This window comes from Gobio gobio (genome assembly GCF_949357685.1).
Source record: "Gobio gobio genome assembly, chromosome: 15".
In the NCBI taxonomy this organism is placed as follows: domain Eukaryota; kingdom Metazoa; phylum Chordata; class Actinopteri; order Cypriniformes; family Gobionidae; genus Gobio; species Gobio gobio.
The window spans coordinates 26,952,778-26,973,587 of NC_137108.1; the positions used below are offsets into that span (position 1 = coordinate 26,952,778).

The following is a 20,810-nucleotide window of genomic DNA, read 5'->3' on the forward strand; positions in this document are numbered from 1 at the left end:
CAAATCAATAGAATGTCGCCCCATACGCATGGTTTATTTGACCATATCTAGTTTCCTGATTTATTATAGACTATTTATCATATAAATTATCACACTCTCTACATTATGAAAGCTGGTAAAACAAGAAATTGATCTAAAAAAAAAATAAAGCAGTGAAATTCCTAATTCCAAATTACATTAAATGCTTTTCAAAACAACGGCAAAAAAAAACAAAAAAACTTGTGTTGTCACACAGAGGTTGCATTTCAGAGGTCATTTTGTGTTTCTGTGAAAATAGACTTACAATAATGCGGTCCAGAGTTAAGAATACGCTAAAAGTTACCTACGCTAAATGTAAAAAATAAATTAAAGAAAGATTTTGGTAAAGTTTTTATTTTAGTCTAATTTTTTTTCATCAATGATATTGCATGCTGATACCGTCATTTCTAGTTTAATGACCTTGGTGTTGTGTTGCCTAGTCTTAAGCCCTGGACACATACACTTTGAGCACACAAAATTTCTATGCACACTGCAGTGGTTGCAAATTGACGTTACATTTTACGGCCTCTTTAAAAAAAAAACATAATTCAACAGACAAAATGCAACGCTACAATTCTGCAGATTTAAAGTTTGCATTCTTTTAACTCAGCTTAAAGGTCTTGCTGAGGCGTGTCAATTTTCTATTGGTCACACATTTGCATGTGATACGAATTCGCAGGTCAGAGTTTGGTGCCAGGTGCATGGCCCAAAAGGGTTGTACCTAATCTCTTAATGAGTCGTGGGTGTGTTTTGGACGTAATGTGCAATAAACCAATCAGAGTCTCCCATTCCCTTTAAAAGCCAGTTGTGCTTTCACCATGGTAGATTTGCTATTTACATGGCGGAATTTGCGACCGGAAAGACTCTCCAGAGAGGAATCCTTTTATATTTAATATTTAAAAAAAAAATTGTGTGCTGCTGCATGTCCCTGTGTGTGTAATAAGCAGAGTGTATGCGCGTTGTGCACCCACCTATAGGCGCACATTACTAACGTGCCCTTTAAATAACACAAAAAATACGGTGTATTTTCAGTCGTTTCCAGTTGCCTCAAAATAGCAACGCTCTAACAATGCATCTGAACACACCTCGTTTTCAGACCAGCGTGCCCATGGGCGAACAGATGGGCACGAGTGCATTTGCTATTTAAACAACGTGGCGTTGGACGTGAAAATGGACGTAAGGGCTGAATCTAGCAAAAAACATGTGCACGTCGCATTGCGCCGGGTGTATGATAGGTCCCCAAGTGTGCAGCACAAGTCCTAAAAAGTAAAGCCAAAGCATTTCGATCGCCCCTGGTGGCTGGCTGCAGTACATTTCAAAAAACTTTTTTCCAAAGATGGTTTCTGCCATTTTTGGTAGTTCTTATTACGCAGATGTATGTTCAAGTGTTCGTTTTTCCAATAAGTTTGTTTTAGTTTATAGATTGCGATTGAGTCTGCAGGAGTGGGACTGTGGGCAGGATGCTGCGTCTCCTTCTCAGGATCACTACTGCGCAGACCCGTGCTCCGGACGACATAATCTGCAATGACCATTATTGGGATATTTTGACTTCATTTTTCTACAGTGGAAGGAAGTGGAGACATGCTATCCATTGTTTTTACAGTCTATGTTTGGAACGCAGCTAAATCCGAAACTTCTTCGCATGAGCTTGCGTTTCCTGTCTCTCACATTCGCATGTTTGAATGCAAGTCAGTAGAATAAAAAGTGTAGTGTGACCACACCTTTAGTCATGAAAAAAGGTTGTCGATGAAAATTTTTCGCCATAGTTTTTGTTAACGAAATTAACTTAATAAAATCGTCAAAGCTGCTCTTTTGCATAAAATTAATGTACATTGATTGTCAAGCAGTTTGGCAGTTTAATTAAGGAAACGAGGAAACAAGCTTATAAATCATACAGAGTGAGTTAGGTTTTTTTTATTTTATTTAAAAATGCAGAAAGTTTCCTGTGATGGGTAGGGTTAGTGTAAGGGGAAAGAATATACAGTTTGTACAGTATAAAAACCATTACGTCTATGAAGAGTCCCCACAAAGATACCAGACGTGTGTGTGCCAAAATTTGAGTAAAAAGCTGTACCAGACAGGTTTTTTTTTTTCCTTTTGGTCATGCCTTATCTCTTCTAAGGCACCAAACAAACAGAACTGCCACTGGTTCCCCTTTAAAAAAATAGTTGCATGACTCCACCGAATGTAACACTGCGACAATCCTAATAGTGCCAAAATTGTTTTCAATTTCCTGAAGCAATTTCTTTTGATTTTGCTTGAAATATTAGTAAATTATGTCTTTTTACTCAAAACACTTCACATCCACCCTCTTTGCATTTGTTTTGTTTTTTTCCCTTTCAAATGCTCTCGTGAACTGGAGTTAATGTTTACCATGGATCCATGGATCTCCTTTTATTATCAATCATCATTTATTATCAATCATGTTGCTCCATGTGACCTCTGATAATGATACAAGTATGAAGTATTTTTATGCTTCTGTGTGTTTTCACACCTTGACCTCGTCTCTTGTCTCTCGCAGGGAGCAGGTTGCACTGCATTGGTTGTTGCCGTGGTAGCCAGGAAGCTTGAGCTGACAAAGGCGGAGAAGCATGTGCACAACTTTATGATGGACACACAGCTCACCAAACGGGTAAATACACTTACACATGCTTCAATAAATGGACGCGTAGGCACAGCTTTATATTCAGAAGACTCTATACATGTACTAGTTTTCTTTCTCCCTAGGTCCTTTTCAATTTTTCATGCACTTGAAAGACTCAAAAATAGCTTGCGGTATCAAATATGTAGGCAACATTATGGCTGACATCAGGGACTAGAAGGCAGGTGATCAATAATTGCAACACAGATTAAAAAAATCACTTTAGCTGTGGAGTGCTTCTTCTGATGAGCTGCTAAAGTAAATGCCTTTCTCAAGTGAGTGAGTAAGACAGAGGATGGAAAACGAGCCTCTTTTTCTCAAGTTTATTACCTCAAGCTTACTCAATTGCCTCAGCTTAACATGCCGTTGGGGGACAAGAGAAAGAGTGATTGACAAATGCTGGAGTGTTACAGTGCTGATCATCCTCAAGCATTGAGTTTGCTGCTACTATGGTTACAAACCTCTACAAAAAGCAGAAAAATGTTCTCGCAACTTTGACCTCACAAACCTGTTGCCGTGGAGACACGGTGACAAAGGGTTTACTGTCAACTGGATGGAAGGGTGCAGGTTGTTCTTCCGTCTTCCCATCAGGAGGAACTGACAGTGCAGTGAAGATGGACAGGTTTCTCAGGCTAGAATTGTTTATCACAACTATCCTTGAATAGAAATGCTAATGTGCTCTTTCTAAAGCATTCCAGTTTTCTAATCACGTCGGTACCATTTTCACAATTTTTCATAAGTGGTAAATAAACTCTTCTGAACTGGTTACACTTGTAAAAGCCAGTCTTCAAGAATTAATGTGCATTCATGAGGGTTGTAAATGTTTTCTTTCATGCAATTATTGTTTTTAAAGGTTACTGTGTAATGAACACACAACAGAGTGATCTTCTTTCAATTTAGTCATTTTTAACTACCTGTTTATTCAGTACACAAATGCCCTTTATTGGTGTCTACACTCATTTCCAAATTATTATGCAAGTGACATATCAGGATTTGAGTACAATTAACATTCAGATTTTAGTTTTTCAAAGAAAGTGTTTTGTTGTTTTATTTCTTCTTATCTTTTTAGATAACTGGTATTGATCTCTAGCCTGGTCCTACCAGACTCTCGTTCAATGGCCACTGTCCATTGACAAGCGTTAACTTCCTTGAAGGCGGGTACTCTGTTGAAGTTTAAAACTATTGGATCTGCCCAGAGCCACTCTGGATCTGCCGTAACCAATCGTTAACGTTTGGTCATGACGTATGTCATGATAAAACTAGCACAAAACATCAACGTCATCGTTCTCAGCCACTCCCTCTGTTCGCTGATTGGACCGGTTAAAATATGACCAGAGAAAACCAGAGAATATACCGCAATCCCAGACGGAGTACTGAAGGAAAATGAAAATTGAGCGGAAGTACTTAGGAGGGCGGAGCCAAGCTAATTAATCTCAGACAGGTTTGTTAAATAGTTTGCCAGCTCTACTTAGGTCAATGGAAACCCTACTTAAAGAGGTTGTTCCATATTATTAAACAAGTCGCAGTTCTCATATTGGTCAGATAAAGGCTTAAGGAAAGTTGCTGGTGTCACTGGAGTCTCAAAAACCTCTCCATGCAGGGGTTCTTTTCCCAAAGTCAACTATGGTCGCAAGTTCCATCTTTGCCAATGGAGTTCAATGGAAATGGCAATCACCAGTTGTGCACCAGTTGCATTTCAGTCACCTCTAACCAAAGCTCGCAAAGAGAAACGTTTACAGTGGGTGAAGAAATACATTTCTAAACTGTTTTATTGCTGTGTTTTTTGCAGCAGCTAGTGTATTGCCCTGAATGAAAATCCTTTTATTTCAGAAGGCACTATCCTTCTTTTTATACCATAGCAGAGAATGGTCAGTTCTAAACTCCACCATCTTGCAGAAGTCATTTTGACACCCTCAGAGACCCTCAGTCTCACTTCCCAATATTCCAGCCCAAATCATCACAATAGCTCCTGCCGTAGCTGACGTCGCAGTCTTGTTGGAACGTGGTGGCCACTCACCAACCATTCAGAAATCCATCCATCTAGACCATCCATTGAAGTATGACATTCGTCAGTGAATAAAACTATTTAAAAAGGAGTCTTCATGTATTTATAAACCCACTGTAAAGTTTTCTTTTTGGGAGCTTTGGTTTGAGATGGCTGAAACTTTATGCACAACTGCCTGCCTGCGTGGAGAGACGCCAGCAGCTTCAAATACCTGTTTGCTGCTCAACAGTGGCTTTTTTATAGTAGTCCTTTTAATATAATACAAATTTTTTGACAGAAACTTTCCTTAACAAGACTGAGTTTTCTTGTGCTGTAAATTACTCACAAATCTTATGATAGTTCAATAATCTCCATTCAGTTCTTACACAACATTAGTTGTTTTCATACCTTTTGCATAACATTGCACCATTTCGTGCTTTTCATCTTCAGATAGATATTTCTTCCTCCCCCTATTGCATGAGAACTGTGTGACTTGCTTAATAATGTGGAACAACCTCTTTAAGTAGTGTTTCCATTTAACTTAGTAGACCTGGCAACTTTTTAACAAACCTGTCTGAGATTGATACCAGTTATCTAAAAAGATATGGAGGAATAAAACAAACAAACACAAAAACTAAAATCTGAATGTTTATTGAACTGAAATCCTACTGATTTGTCACTTGCATAATAATTTGGAACACAGTGTAATTCCATGATGATCCATGGAACCTTTGATTCTTCAGATTATAAATTTTTTCTTCACACTAAGAAAAAATTATTTTATGAAAAGTTCACTGAAAGGTTCTTTCGGGAGCCCAAAATGGATCTTCTATAGCTTCGCTGTGAAAACCCCCTTCTGAAACCTTTATTTTAAAGACATTCAAATAATGCTAGATAAAATTTTCAAATCATCCATACACTCTTACAAAATAAAGGTTCTTTATTGACATCTATAGGGTCTTTTTCACCGGAGGAACCTTTTATAGTTCCTAGAACTAATGGCGGAAGTATACACTTTTTGGCGTGTTCGCACCACAGGAACCCAGCACAATAGGAACCACCAGTGACGTAAGTGTATGTTGATTGGTTGCATGCATGCCATATGAAACAGTACCCGTCATTTTTAAAAAGCTGCATAAATACACACAATTTACTTTTTTTTACAAATGTTAATGGCATTTACCAGTCGCCTTTGTCTGCGGTATTGTTATCTTTTCTCAGATTTGATGATATGTAGCAGTTGTTGTAGGAGATTTCGTCTCTTAGTCCTCCTTTTTGCTCTTTCTATCGCAAAACTTATACGTCTACATTCCATCGTTATCATGAATACTACAACACACAACAACAGAGATCCAATCACGGTGTCCTCCATTTTCCAGTTATTGATGATGTTGAATGCCGCTCTTAAATGACTTGCGTCACCTCAGAGTTCCTACTGGTGGTGCGAATGTTCACCAAGTGCAACATGTTCCTGGATCAACATCTTTGTTGATCTTGAAAAAACATTCCAATCAACCAAACAGATTTGAAGGATGTTTACAGTTCATGTCAAGTTTAGACTTACAACCAGGGTCAGATACTTCTACATCAGTGTTATTCACCTATAATTTCCCTCTGAATTTAGGGTAGGGTTTGGTTTAGGGGTTGGGATATGTTTAGGACAAATTTTTCAGAGAGGAATGTTGTTCCAGGATCAACAAAATATGTTGATCCAGGAACATGTCTTACTTGGCAAATTCACGGTGACCTGGGTGCACCCTGGTGGCTAGTTTCTATAACTGAGTTCCAATAAGTAGCCTACCTGGTGCGAAAGCCCCTATATTACATATCTTCTACGCCTTTTTAATTTTATTTTTGGAGAAATGTTCTGATTGAATTGACAGTTGTAAATTGAGGTGAGCTAGTCTTGCAGCTGTTGTAATGGTAAGGCTTCAGTTTAGCAAATAATCAACAATGATGGCCCAGACTTCATTAAAGTTCCCTTCCCTCTGCCTCCTCCTCTCTGACGTCCACTTACAACTGCTTCGACCTCTCTGACAGTCTCTCTCTCTCTCTCTCTCTCTCTCTCTCTCTCTCTCTCTCTCTCTCTCTCTCTCTCTCTCTCTCTCTCTCTCTCTCTCTCTCTCTCTCTCTCTCTCTCTCTCTCTCTCTCTCTCTCTCTCTCTGTCTCTTGTCCCATCTTGTCTTTGATTGATTTGTACAGTGCTAGTAGTGATTGCTAGTAGTGATTGCCATGTTGCCAGAGCCGTCTAGGGGGCCTCAGCAAACTTTCAAGTGGGCTTCAAGAATAATATATTATAAAAAAAAAAAAAAAAAAATCTTAGGAAACCTGTATATATAAAGTCAAAGTCTTTTGAAAATGGTACAGAAGTGATTAAAACAAAGTCTGTAACCATAAATGTAGCCATGGTTCCCTGAGAAGGGGAACAAGACACTGGGGAATGCCTCCAGCGTGACCGGCGTCTGAAGTACGTGTCTAAACACGACAATAACATTGGCTGGCAGCAGCCTATGACATTACTAGCAGTGCCGATCAGAGAATAAAAGGGCACCTGTAGTACACATCAACAACTTCTTTTGTCTGAAGGAGATGTGGGCAGGCATGCCCAAAGCATGGCAATGAGACAGGGTCTCGTTCCCCTTGTCAGGGAACAATGGTAGCATTCTTAATCCGAGATGTTCCCTTTCGAAAAGGGACTCGCACTGTGTCCTATGGCGCTTAGCCTATAGGAAACAAATACCTAGTCCGTCATGCTGATGGAATGAATGCCGTAACAGCTGACATAAAGTCAATGACTCCACGGAGCTAGGTCCACAGTCACAGTTCCCCGTCCTAGAGGGTATGCACCATTGGCTGTCGTGATTCTATTCCCTAGCGCCAGAAACCCCAGCTACATACCTCATGGGTAGAGCTCAGGGCCTGGTACTCTTCCAAATACCTTTAAAGGAATATGACCATGGATAAAGAATAACCTGCCTGTCATTTCAGCGGACACTATACCACTATACTGATGAGTGGAGGTCTCAGGAAAACCACTCTCGAAATGAGAGGAGACCTAGCAACACTAAACAAAAATTCTAAAAACAATTTCATCAAGGAGGTTCGCAGAGAGCCAACAACCGGATATAGTATCAGAGGGGACCTCAAAGAACGGAGGCCTCAGCAGGATGACTCTCTAAGCGAGAGGAGGCCTAACTACGTTCTACGCTAAGGACTGCTTACCAATGAGGCTTAAAAAAGAGCCTGACAACTCGATACTGTTAAAGTCAACCAAGGGGAACTCTAGGGAGCAGAGGCCTCAGCAGGATTACTCTCTAGAAAGAGAGGAAGCCTAGCAATGCCTCTCCCCCCTTGAGGACAGATAACCAAGGAGGCTCAGAGAAAGCCTACAACTTAGTTCCACTGTCTATACATAGCTCTAAGAGGTAATGATGACCCTCTGTAGCAAGAGGAAACCTAACTACACTCTATGCTTAAAGATCATATCGCCAAGGAGGCTCGCAGGGAGCCGTATGCCTTGGTCATGCATCTTAAGCGGGGCTCTGGGCAGTGGATGTCTCAGAATGACAACTCTCTAAATCGAGTGGAAACCTAACAATGCTTCCCTAAGGGTGTTTCCGCTAAGGAGGCTCACAGAGAGCTATACAACCCAGTGTGACCACCCAGACCGAGCTCTAAGAATGGAGGCCTCAGCAAGATGACTCTCTAAAATGAGAGGTGGCCTAACTACGTTCTACGCTAAGGACTGCTTACTAAGGAGGCACACAAAAGAGCCTGATAACTCGATACTGCTATCCAAGTGGAGCTCTGGGGAGCGGAGACCTCAGCAGCATGACTCTCTAGAGCGAGAGGAGGCCTAACAACACAACCTTAAAGACAGATTCACCAAGGAGGCTCACAGAGAGCCAGTGATGTCACTGTCTATAGCGAAATAATACTGAAGTCAGAACGAGCTCATTATAGGGAGTGGAGGACCTTTCCCATAACAGGGAAGGTTCTACTCCATGCTCGTTCTAAATGACCAATGGGAGCTAACAGCTAAGGTTAGCTACAACCATTTTAAAACCTGTAATATGATAATATGATAACCCTACTGATTTGGTCTCTACTAGACTTCAGACACTAGACTAGACTCAGAGGTGTCGTACAATAGGTGGGGTTCGCCCAAGGCAAACAGACCACTTCCTGTTGGAATCCAGAGACCAGAAGAGCTCCAAGCCTTCCTTGGTTGGCAGATCACAAGAAAGTATAAAGGGGGCTAGGCAAAAGTGCTAGCCACACCATTATAAATGCTCAACTGAGACTGAGCTCTCTCATAGGGTTTTGGGAATTCGACTATTAAGGATTCCACTTACACTTAACCATGAAGACATTGCCATCAAGGGGAGCCAGCTGGGTGCTAGCTGGGACCACTCAGAATCAAATGTCTTTGTAGGATCTCAAGACTCCAGACACTCCCGAAGGTGCCTTACGACAAAGAAGGGTTTGCAAACTAATTTCACAGAATTAGGCCTCACACATTAGTAATAGTAGACCAGAAAGGAAAATAAATCCTATAGGACTCTCCCTTTGCTCCGCCCACTACCTCTGTGATCGAACCTGCCTGCCACTATGGCGGCCATGGGACCCGAACCGCAGGGTGCATGTGCTCATCCTTCGACAGAGAATTAAGCAACAAAGCAGCTTATCACAGCAACCGCATCATAAAGAGCGCATTCAACTCCCTCGCAAGCTGAATATGCTCTGCTCAAACGCCAGACCCAAACACATAACACACAAGTCGTATGCCCTCAAGTGTTGTCTCTGATATGGAGGCACAGACTTCCTGAAATGCTTGGCTGAGTTTTTTCAATAGCGATCCTCTTTAGACATATGTAAACAAACGGATCCTGAAGATAAAAGAAATTCTTGACATGTACTACAGGTGCCCTTTTATACTCTGGTCGCACCAGAAGTGACGTCATAGGCTGTCGCTGGCTAATGTTATTGTTGTGTTTAGACATGTGCTTCAGTCACTGGTCACACTGGAGGCGTTCCCCATAAGCGTACTAGGACGCAGTGCAAGTTTCCATTTGAAAGGGAACTACACATTGAGACACTGTACACAATGATTATATTATTTTTTATTTCATGCATTTTAAATGAGTTTGATTAATTATTTAATTATTCAAGATTTTGATTACTTGTTTGATTTTTATGTGGGGAACAAGATGTAGACCTTCTATTTCTTGCCACAGGCAACTTAGGTGGCTCAATATCCCTGTTTTACTTTAACATAATTGGATGTGTTTTAGAAAGTTTTTACAATGTGTTGAATGCATTTAAGCAGCTGAATATTAGCATAATACCATGTTATGCACACGAGTTAGAGAATAATTTTAGTAATTGAAGAACTTACAAATATAATTTGAAAACAATCAAATCAGTGCTTAGAAATGTGGTTATAGGGACAATAAGGATCTTGCCCTAGGCACCAAAATGGTCAGAAATGGCCCTGTCTATGTGAATAAGTCAATGTATTATATGATGTAGTGTGTATATTTAGGAGATATACGGGAGCTCTTCTGAACTGTATTGTTTTATGTGTAATAGCAGTATTTATAATCACTTTAATATTACCTAATTGTCATTTGGATTTTCCACTTGTAGACTGCTATGAGCATCCCTGCCTAAATTATATCTGGTCTCACCGTTCTCCCTCTCTCATTATCTAACTTGCCCTGTCTCTGGCTCTTCTCAAAAATGAGCCCTGCATTGTGGTTGGGCCAGAGCTCCTACTTTTGTATTATTAAATACACTGACCACTGTTAATTAATCAGAGCTGTGCAGTGCTAAATCCAGACACAGCGCTTTAAAAAAAGAGCCTGGTGCTGCCCTATGTGTGGAGGAATACTGTCAAATCAGGAGCTTATTAAAAAACGGGAAGGTTCTATCATCCCTCCGTTGCCCACAGAGGATGTAATTGTTCTTTCCACCGAAGTGGCGCCCCTTTGAAGTCTCCTCATTCATTTTTCTTCAGCAGATTTTTGTATTCAATTGTGTCCTTTATTTGCTCTCCCTCTCCGTTTTCTGGTGCCACATGTAAGATTTACAGAGAATTTGTGGCTTTAAGACCTCACAAATGAATCTTTTGATGCACAAGGATGCTTCAAGAGTTTAAAATGTTTGAAAACTTGCATCTTATTTGCTAACCATCCACAATCCTGTTTAATCAGCTGCGCTGTGTTTAAATAGGTCAATGTATAGTGAATCAATTGCTAAAAAATTGCAAATGAGTGCTAATTGTCTTCTGTAATACCAGTAAAGTTACATTGTAATCATCCTTCCTCATGCATTTTGGCTTGTTTACAACAACTTGTTACTTTTTTGTGAATTTTATTATGCATTTTATGCATTATTACTGGATCTGTTCTGCTACCCCAAAGGGGGTTTTGACTTGCTGCTTTTGCGTGGAGTTTGCCCAGAACAGAACCATACCGCCAACTCTAACTGAATGCATTATCATTTAATAAAATATACATTTGAAGAAAGTGGTCCTGACTGAAATATTGGTAACTCTTTCACTCATTGTTTTAATTAGAATACATCACATCTAGTCAGGTGGTCACAAATAATCTTGCCGTTTAAAATATGTTTAACAGCTCAAATCAGATCGAAAACTCCATACAGCTGCCGTACTACTCTCCACTGGAAATAATGGACTTCTGGTCTGTTGTTTTTGGGGTATATAAAAAGTGGCTTTACTTCACTATTGTCCTTCAAAACTTTACCACAAAGATATAAAGATATCAGCTTTAGTGTTGACTCTCTCTTATTGGACATCACTGGTCTGCGGCCAGAATAGTGAATTGACCAGATGACAGAATTATGGGGTACAATGTATATTGTCAGGTCACTCTGGAATATCTCCCAAAAATACCTTTAATTTGGCAGATGTTTGGGGTTGTGTGCGTGTATTGGCAAAGCAGAGCTTACACTTGTCATTACTCTCTCCTGAGATGCTTTTCCTGTTGCTAATATTGTTGTTATGGCGACATGTCCCCTCAGATAAAGAACGCAGCAGCGAATGTTCTACGGGAGACTTGGCTGATATACAAGCACACCAAGCTGATGAAGAAAATTGACCACTCCCGTGTACGCAAGCATCAGAGGAAGTTCCTTCAAGCCATTCACCAGTGAGAAAAACAGCCTCTCTTCACAGACACAGAGCTTTACACCACATTTCACTTAAGCTCTCATCTATACACTTTTTACTTTAAACACACATGGATCAATAAATAACAAAAGTACTTAGTGAGCTTTAGCGATGTACGCTAAAACCGCACAAAAAGCATTTGGAGTGCATGCTTCACATTTGGGCTGAGTGGCCAGTTGAGCGATGAGTGTGATTGTGGCAGTTAGCATGTCTGACCTGCCCATGGACATGGTACCTGACAGAAAACATGACAAATACATACACGAATGGCAGCCTTTTCTGATAATGGTTAGCTGTAAGAGCTAATTTATCAATCTTCACGCTTGTTTTTATCTGTGTACTAGTGATGGTTTTCTGTACCATTCATTTCTTCAGACCTGTTTAGAAACCTGTTTAGAAACCTGTCTAGAAACGTGAAACCAAGCTTTCTGTTGTAATTTCAATATTTTGTATCATCCAAATACCAATTCCTTAAAATATTTTAGTCTTTTCAGGCCTTATCAATGATCTTGATCTCACTGACATGTAGCAACCATTGTAAATGGCCATTCACATGGACAATGATAATTTTAACAAAACAGTCTTAATAAGCGTTCTAATTCAATGAGAAAAGTAAAATAAACCGCCACAACTATAACAATAAAGACAGATATTGTTGGAATTCTTTTTTAGCTGATGATGAATGATAAAAAATACTGACAGCCAATCAGAATCGACTTGGCTTTAAAGTGCTTGAGCATTTAAAGAGGCAATAAAACTGCAGTGTGGACTTATAATAAACAGGGCTGCATTTCCCGATAACGTTGTCTCTTATCGCGCTACGAAGACTCTAAAGGTATAACTTAACTCAAGGTATACCACTTCTAGGCGTGTTCCCCGAACTAAACCTAAGGAGGTTGCTTAAGGTATACCTTCTGAAGTGCGACGTTATCAGGCGCTGTCCGTGTCCGTGGCGTTGAATTAGTTTATCAATGGCTCAAAAATCGATTATTCACTCTATGCTTAACTGCATTATGTGAGAAAGCGGTGTTATTTATAATAGAAGCACTTCAGAAATAGTTGAAATTGCATTTATCAGGACGCGTGAGATCATATAAATATAATCCAAATTGCAAACTAAATCCAACCGTGGATATTGTAAATAATTTTGAAATGATTTTGCGAACCCGCAACCTCTCATGCCCAAACATATCAACCCACTACACTGGCAGTATGCCATTTATATTATCATAATATATTTTGCCATAGTCTTCATTTACTCCACAAGCAGAGTTGATTGCCCACATCACATTATTGGTAAATCACTCATTTCTGTTATTGGATGACATAGGCCTACTCAATAAAGGCGCAACACGCGAAAGATAGATCAACAGCTACAGCGGAGAAAAAAGAAAGAAAGAGAAGAGCGCCAACAGCTGAATATCGGGGCTGAGCTCCGTCAGGTTTGTCTTGACAAAGTCGAACCAACAAGATCTAAAAGCTGCTGAATTCGCTGCCATGGCAGGCGAAATTAATTTTGAATTGCAGCTTTTGATATGGTAGCCAGGGGACTAAAGTTTTCACGGATGAAATAGTGCACATAGAAATGGCTCCGCGGACGGCACCGTCTTTGATTTAAAACTATTTGCTGTATCGCTGCCATAGTTTGACCAAACTCCCCTCTACAATCATTCCTTTTAAATAGACTCCATAATGGTTTGCCAGCTGATATAGGCCTACCTTTGGATAATATAGGCTAATTAAAAAGCGAACAGCCATCAGTGTAATGACAATAGTATTATTTGCCTGAAAACAATTCAATTAGCAGAATCATATTCGTAAAGACTGAGATGTAAAGAAACAGTGGTGGCCACTATCGGAATGAACTGTCAATAGTGATAAGGTATAGCTAAGAGTTCTCCAGACCAACCTTACGAACGAATGTCTTACAGAAGGTATTCTTAACTAAGATCGTTTCGGGAAACACGTATTAACGATAAGATACACCTTAAGGTATAACTTAAGAACGACGTAGTGTTATGAAGGTTTCGGGAAATCCAGCCCAGAACGTTATTGTCTATTGGTGTATAGTAATATTTATATTTATTGATCTTGGTGTGAACGGGCCTTATATATGCCATTATATATGCCATTATAATGCTTGGATTAGCCAGGGCATTTTTTATGTAACTCCGATTGTATTCGTCTGAAAGAAGAATGTCATATACACCTAGGATGGCTTGAGGGTGAGTAAATCATGGGCTAATTTCCCCTTTTGGGTGAACTATCCCTTTAACTTACACTTTTAGAAATTTCAAATTTTGCCCTCCACTGTTATTGCGTTTTTAGTGGTGCAAATAAAAGTTGCGAATAAATGTATTAAAATAACGGCTTTAAAGGGATAGTTCACCCAAAAATGTATAATTCTGTCATTTACTCATCCCAAACTGGTATGCCTGATTCATTTTTGGGTTAATTATCCCTTTAAGACCAATCAGAAGCCTTGTTTTGGCAGTGGACGGGATGAATAAACAAGCGCTTATGCTAATATGGCTAGAGCCCTCTTGCCTTTTAGCAAATTAGTTGGAACTACTGACCAAATGTTACGTCACCTAATTTAAATTTATAAGCCAGTCCAATTTGGTTATAACATGTCCCTCTGACTTTTCAAATCGTTGTTATGTTGCTGGAGTGACCATGTTTCTCTTGGTGGGAGCATGCGTTTGGCTAAACTGTGACAGCGATATCAGCTTCTTTGACTGTTAGCTCACTAGGGCTAATGCTATTCTCTGTCTCTGTGTGGGTGCTCACCACACACATACTCATCATTTTAAGAACTCTAATCCTCCTGTCACTGTTTTGTCGTGGCCCTGGCCGCCAATTTTAAGGGCTCCTTTCAAACCGAAGCCTTTCTTTTAAAGAAATCCCACACTTATGGAATCCTTTTATATCTGAAGCTTTTAGGATTTACGCCGTAATTGCGTATTCATCTTGGGGGATTCTCATCAACAACAAACAAAGAAAGAAAACAAGCTGATTAAGTTAATTAGCTAGTTGAGGGTTACAATTGAGGGCCGTTGTGCTAGTGAGATTAGAATAGGGTCTAATGGGCTGTGTGTTTGTCCCTGTTGTTGTAGATTGCGAAGTGTTAAAATGGAGCAGAGAAAACTCAGTGATCAAGCCAATACTCTGGTGGACTTATCAAAGGTAAGACTACTGTCCATGCACACAGATCACAAATCACAGACACGGTCGCACATCAGAACCCACGCATATGCACGTTACATCTGTTAGGAAACAGTAGACACCCACACACACTTTCGATGACATTGTGTTCCCTTTCCTGCAATTTTAACATGCCCACATACACACAAACACTTTATAATGCCCAAGGCTGCAAGTACGTCGACGGCAACACATAATGCCCTGTGGCACACACATACCTTTGCTTTCCCAAATATATCTCAGCATTCAACTGTTTCCATGCTGACCCGTTTGTTTCTGTGGCTTTGTGTCTCCTAGCAACCTGAACAAGTGTTAAAGCAGGGATGACAGTGGGAGCGAGGAGATGGGGAGAGGGAGAGGGTGGGAGGGGAGAGAGACAGGAAGCTGAAGAATGACAGAAAATGTGTGCAATTCAAGATATTTTTCGTGATGGCGGTGTGTGCCTGTTTGGGCATTTTTTTCTGAATGTAACTATTGTTTTTAGTGCTTTTTTTCTTGTGTGTTCTTGGACTGTGCACCATTTTCTCTTTATAAATGTGAAGATTTAGTACAGTGTACATATCATATGTCGGTATCTAGTTGCGTAAGATATTAACACTTTCAGTGAGCCTGTCTGGTAAATTTAAAAACAAAAAATCGAATTATTCCAAACTAAATTTGACTTAAGACGGGAAAAATCCAATGGAGTAAGAAAAAGAAAAATCATTCAAGATATGTTCTCTGAAAACAAGTCTTAGTATTTTGCTTCTGAAGTAACTTAATAATGTATTTTGGTTCTAGTCAAAGTGACGTAAAGTATGGTAACCCAGACCAATTTGTCCTCTGCATTTAACCCATCCAAGTTAGTGCACACACATTAGGAGCAGTGAGTCATGAACACACACTCCAAGAGCAGTGGGCAGCCATTTTTGCTGTGGTACCTGGGGAGCGATTGGGGTTAGGTGCCTTGCTCAGGGGCACCTCAGTCTTTTCCTGCCGGTATTGAGAATTAAACCCGCAACCTTCGGGTTACCAGTCTGACTCTCTAATCATTAGGGCACGACTGCAAGTGGATTTTAACTACTTTTTTGCTCTAAATACAATCCAAAAATAGTGATTAAGAAGTTTTTTCTGCATTCGATGTGTTCTTTTTTCCCTATTACAGTATTTCAAGTATATTTTCTATAGACTACTGTAAGTTCTCCTCCTTCCCCAGAGGTTCATCTTATTGCTCAGAAAGTGCCCTTTCAAAGCTTATGGGAGACCTGTTGGAGATCTCAGTTACATTTTATTCAAGTATCAACCTTGTCTTTAAAATTCCTGAGAATAAACAGAACATGGGACACACAGTATGACTTTAGAGCTATAAAGTGTATAACAATTTCATAGTTCAGATGATTTGGTCCAAGAAAAATATTTGATTGCAGGCTTTGTCCACAGTTTAAGATCTCTTTGAGAAACTCAAAAGGAGAAACAGGGAGATTACTGGAGTCTTTTTCTCATAAAAAAAAAAACTGGAGCTGGAGTCTCCATTTAATCTCCTTTTAACTATATTGCTGTCTAGCCAAAGAAGCCAAGATATTGCAGATCAAAATTGACCCTATTAACTTAATGCACATTCCTGGTTCTATTAAAAATAATTGTTTGTCATCATAATCTTTCCTCAAAATATAATAACTTGCTCCTCCCCTGCTTTCCTTTTCCATTGATGGCACTATTGAATAATGCTATCCAATAACCAAATAGCTACTTGTTTTTAGCAAATGGTATTTAATGCTCACTGTTCACAATCCAGTCAATTTCTGATGGATAAAAGCCTGTTCACACCAAGAACGATAACTACACCAACACACAATAACATTGTGTTTATGTTGTCTACCTCTAAATGCTCCAGCTCTTTAAAGTCAGATGGATACTGATTGGCTATCAATGTTTTTATTGTTCATCATCTGGAAAAAAAAGTAATTCTGGAAGTGTGTCCAATAATATCGTTATTTAGTGATGTTGTCGTTATAGTTGTTGCCTGTTCTCATAGAATTAGTTATTGGTGTGAACAACGGGCCTTGAAGTGTTTCACCCTCAAGTTGTTCCAAACCTGGTTTCCTTTCTTCAAAGAGCCAATTTCTTCCTTCTGTTGAACACAAAAGAAGATATTTTGAAGAATGTCAGTAACCAAACATTGATGAATATCTTCTTTTGTGTTCAGCAGAACAAATAAACTCGTACAGGTTTGGAACAACTTTAGGGTGAGTAAATGATGAGAGAATTTACATTTTCGGATGAACTATTCCTTTAAGTCCCATCCAACATTTCTTTATAGTTGAAAATCCTGTTTCCCTCTCAAACGTATCATATTTTGAGGTAAAAATGGATTGTGTACGCCATGTTGACTTTAAAGAGATCTCATTTGAGGTTTTTATTTCCTAAGGGTATTTATTGCTCCATTTATTATCTCTACTCTTGTTTAGTGTTTGTACTCTTTTTCCCTTCCTTTGACTGTCCAGTCCCCTTACTTTACCATAGTATTTTGTCTAACTACACTGTCACTCTCTACACATAGATGCAGAGCGTCATGTATGAACTGATGTCTGAGCTGAATGACCGCAGTGAGGATCTGGAGAGGCAGATGTTAAGTCTGGAGCAGCGGGTGGAGCAGCTGACGGCCGGCTTTAACGCTCTGCCCGCTCATTTGTCGGCCACGCTCAGCGCCCAGCATGCCGCACTCATTCAACTGCTGCGTGAGCGTGACGCCAAGGTCCTGAGCCCTACTGTGCCCTCTGCGCTCTCACCCACCGCTGCCAGCCTGCCTCTAGCCAACCCCCCCTCCGGCTCCGGCTCTGGCTCCGGCTCCGGCTCTGGCTCCGGCGCCGTCCCGGCTCAGCCCACCGAGGACAGTCCCCACACTAGCAGCTCCAGCTGCTGAGAGCACTGGTGCGGGAAGTTCTCTCCAGGGCGGAGAGATGGATGCTTAGTTGTAACGAAGAGACGTGGTGACATAACCATATACACGCATACACATACGATGCACTGTATCTACGAGCATTACGCAGCTTAACGCCACAGAATATATCACAACGGAGGAGACGCTAACATTTGCACAAAAACCCTATGACGAAACTGCCATATTTCATGTAGTCCAAAAGAAGGACGTACTTTACTGTTACCATGAATGTATACATCTTAGAAGACACTGACTCAGACATGTTAACATGCATGGACACTCATACACACACTTTCTCTAATTCCGTCTTTGCTACCAAAGTGCTTTGTCTATAGTTGACTCTGAAACGAACTGAGGTGTGTGTCGCAAAACAAGGGATCGGGGTGGTTGGGATTAGAGAGTGTATAAATAATCAGCGCCCGAGAAGGCTATGATGGCGAATCATCATAGATCTCTGGACAGCACTTTTTACAGTCTGCAAGAGACTAACAGCCATTTGAGCAAAGCATTATTTCGAAGAGCGACGCTGAAGCCAGTCGATACATTATAAAAACCACCCCATCAAGGTGGAACAGCTGCTCACACGGAAATAACTGTAGAATGAGTGATTATAGTCATTTTCTTAGTGGAATTGCTTCTATTATAATGGTGTTGGAATAAGAGACTTCTGACCCCATTTCAATGGAGAGACCATTTTGAAAACTGACTAATAGTGACATCCTGTGGCCGGAATACTGAATTACATCCGCTTGGAATATTGTACAGTATGCTACTACTGAAACTTAGCTTTGTATCGCTCAGTTTTTTACCATTAATAATTACTAACGCAGTTATAGCTCATATTTATTATAATTATACAATAGCATTCTTCTCATACGTCATGGAAATTATGATTGCTGTATAAATAACGATTTTATTAATATTAATTATAGATAAGGGAGGTGGCGTTTGAGGTTGAAATTATTTTGTAATTTTATTTTACCAGAGAGAATTAATAAAGTATATATCTATACTTGACTGTGTCTGTGTGTGAGTATTATTGTGTGACTGTGTAATGGTGAGCGGCCATCTCTCTTTTTAAAGGCACATCAACATGTCATGAACAGTTTTTAACATTAGGTGACCGTTACAACTGACAAGACCAAAGTCTTGTTGTAGGGTATAGATTTCATAATGTATAGTTTAATATTTATTTATAATTTTATCTTCCTATATTTATAATAAAGAATTAACACCATAAAGTCAAAGGTTGGGGTCTCCTTACAAGTGTGTGTATCGCTTTCTATTCTATTTCGGACGGTAGCCAACATATGTCGATAAAGCATGACCTTCATTATGGATTTATTATAAATTTATTTATGAAATTCATATGGGCTATCAAGGTGGGGCCATTGTGGAACCCGTGGACAAACCCATGTAGGGCCCATATTTAAAGCCCATACTGGGCAAACATTGGCCCCACCCTGCAATGTTGACTGGGTGCGTATCACAAAATTTGTATTTTTTAAATCTTTTTTTAATTATATAGACGTCATGTGACCGGCAGTAAAGATAATTTGCGGATTTAAATTCAGATTTCTATTGGCTATAAATCCGCAGTCCGTAACATTACTTGTAGCCTACATGTAGCTATACGCTGTCCTCTGGTCCGCGCAAAAGTATTATTATTTTTTTTTCATAGCGACTCTTAATTGTATGAGTAGCCTATGCGTTGCCACGAAAATGAATTTCTTAGATTTACTTGTTAAATTATTTAAAAAACAAAAAAGTGTTGAAATGAACACCTGCCTACCAGCCAAATGTGGGTAACGCTGTCAAATCACAGCCAATTTGGCGGTTTACTTATTATGTTTAACGTTACTCACTTTCCTGCGAAAGTTCGCCATTTCCAACGAAGGAAACCAAATAGAAAATTAGTTTATATTTATGTATAGAAAATTGAAAGTAAGTTTTATTACCAAATGGCAAGTTCGAGTGGCTCGTCTTTGACTCGACAAACAATGTAATGTATTGAAAAACACAAAATAAAAAATGTTTGTACTGTATTAAAAAAGGATAAGTGTGAAAGGAAGGGCGGAGATGGCTGGATGACAGGATTTTGTTTGAATAAGAAATGAATGAACTCTAGCGGTTAATAAACAGAACTGCATGCGTCTTGCGGAAGAACATTGCAGCCGGAGTTTCTCTCTGTTTATGTCTATGGCGAGTCACGCAGGGACTGTGCTCCTCCGCAGCGGTTTCTACCAGTCTGGTCTGAAATTGTCCCAATATAAACACTTATTATAAGTGTACCATAAGGATGCAGGGTTAGACAAAAACACGGTTTGGAAAATTGATTCATGTTGTACATTCTCAGTAGGCCTATATCATTTTTGTAAATCTTGAACACAAAAAAAGTTACGGACAGCTGCTTTAATCTGGTTTAGTTCTTGTTTCTCTCTCCTTTTGTCTAGTAGTTGAAGTTCTAAATGGCCGGTAATTTAAAAATGTTGTTGCCAAATTGGCCAGTGAGTGAAAAAAGTTCATTTCAAATCATGAACTACATTATTATTATTTTTGTCCCTTAGAAAAAAAAACCCATAGATAGTACTTTGAAAACAGCGCCGTAGACGCTACAGGTCAAAAACAAATCATAAAGCCTCCCCTACACTGTTTCAAAAATCAACCAACTAGCGTCATTTTAACGGCTAGTGCTGTTTACCAGCGCCTGGCATAACTCTAAATTTAGCTCTTACAAACGAGATTAACTAGTTTGCGGTTTCTGCGGTGTCTTTGCATCGAAAATAATGTCAAAATAATTGTTTAGCTACCAGCAGTATTCAGTTGTGAATTGTAGTTCATTTTAGA

The 20,810-nt window shown here is 39.7% G+C and overlaps 1 protein-coding gene across 1 annotated transcript in view; it reads left to right on the plus strand.

Moving 5' to 3' along the window:
- Positions 1-18,979, plus strand: part of kcnn3 (potassium intermediate/small conductance calcium-activated channel, subfamily N, member 3) — an 87,654-nt gene extending 68,675 nt beyond the window's left edge. The window contains exons 7-10 of the mRNA XM_079836901.1: positions 2,540-2,650; positions 11,692-11,819; positions 14,956-15,025; positions 17,583-18,979. Of these exons, the coding sequence (XP_079693027.1) occupies positions 2,540-2,650; positions 11,692-11,819; positions 14,956-15,025; positions 17,583-17,945 (672 nt within the window). The 3' untranslated portion in view covers positions 17,946-18,979. The remainder of the gene's footprint in view (positions 1-2,539; positions 2,651-11,691; positions 11,820-14,955; positions 15,026-17,582) is intronic.
- The last annotated feature ends 1,831 nt before the right edge of the window (positions 18,980-20,810 follow it).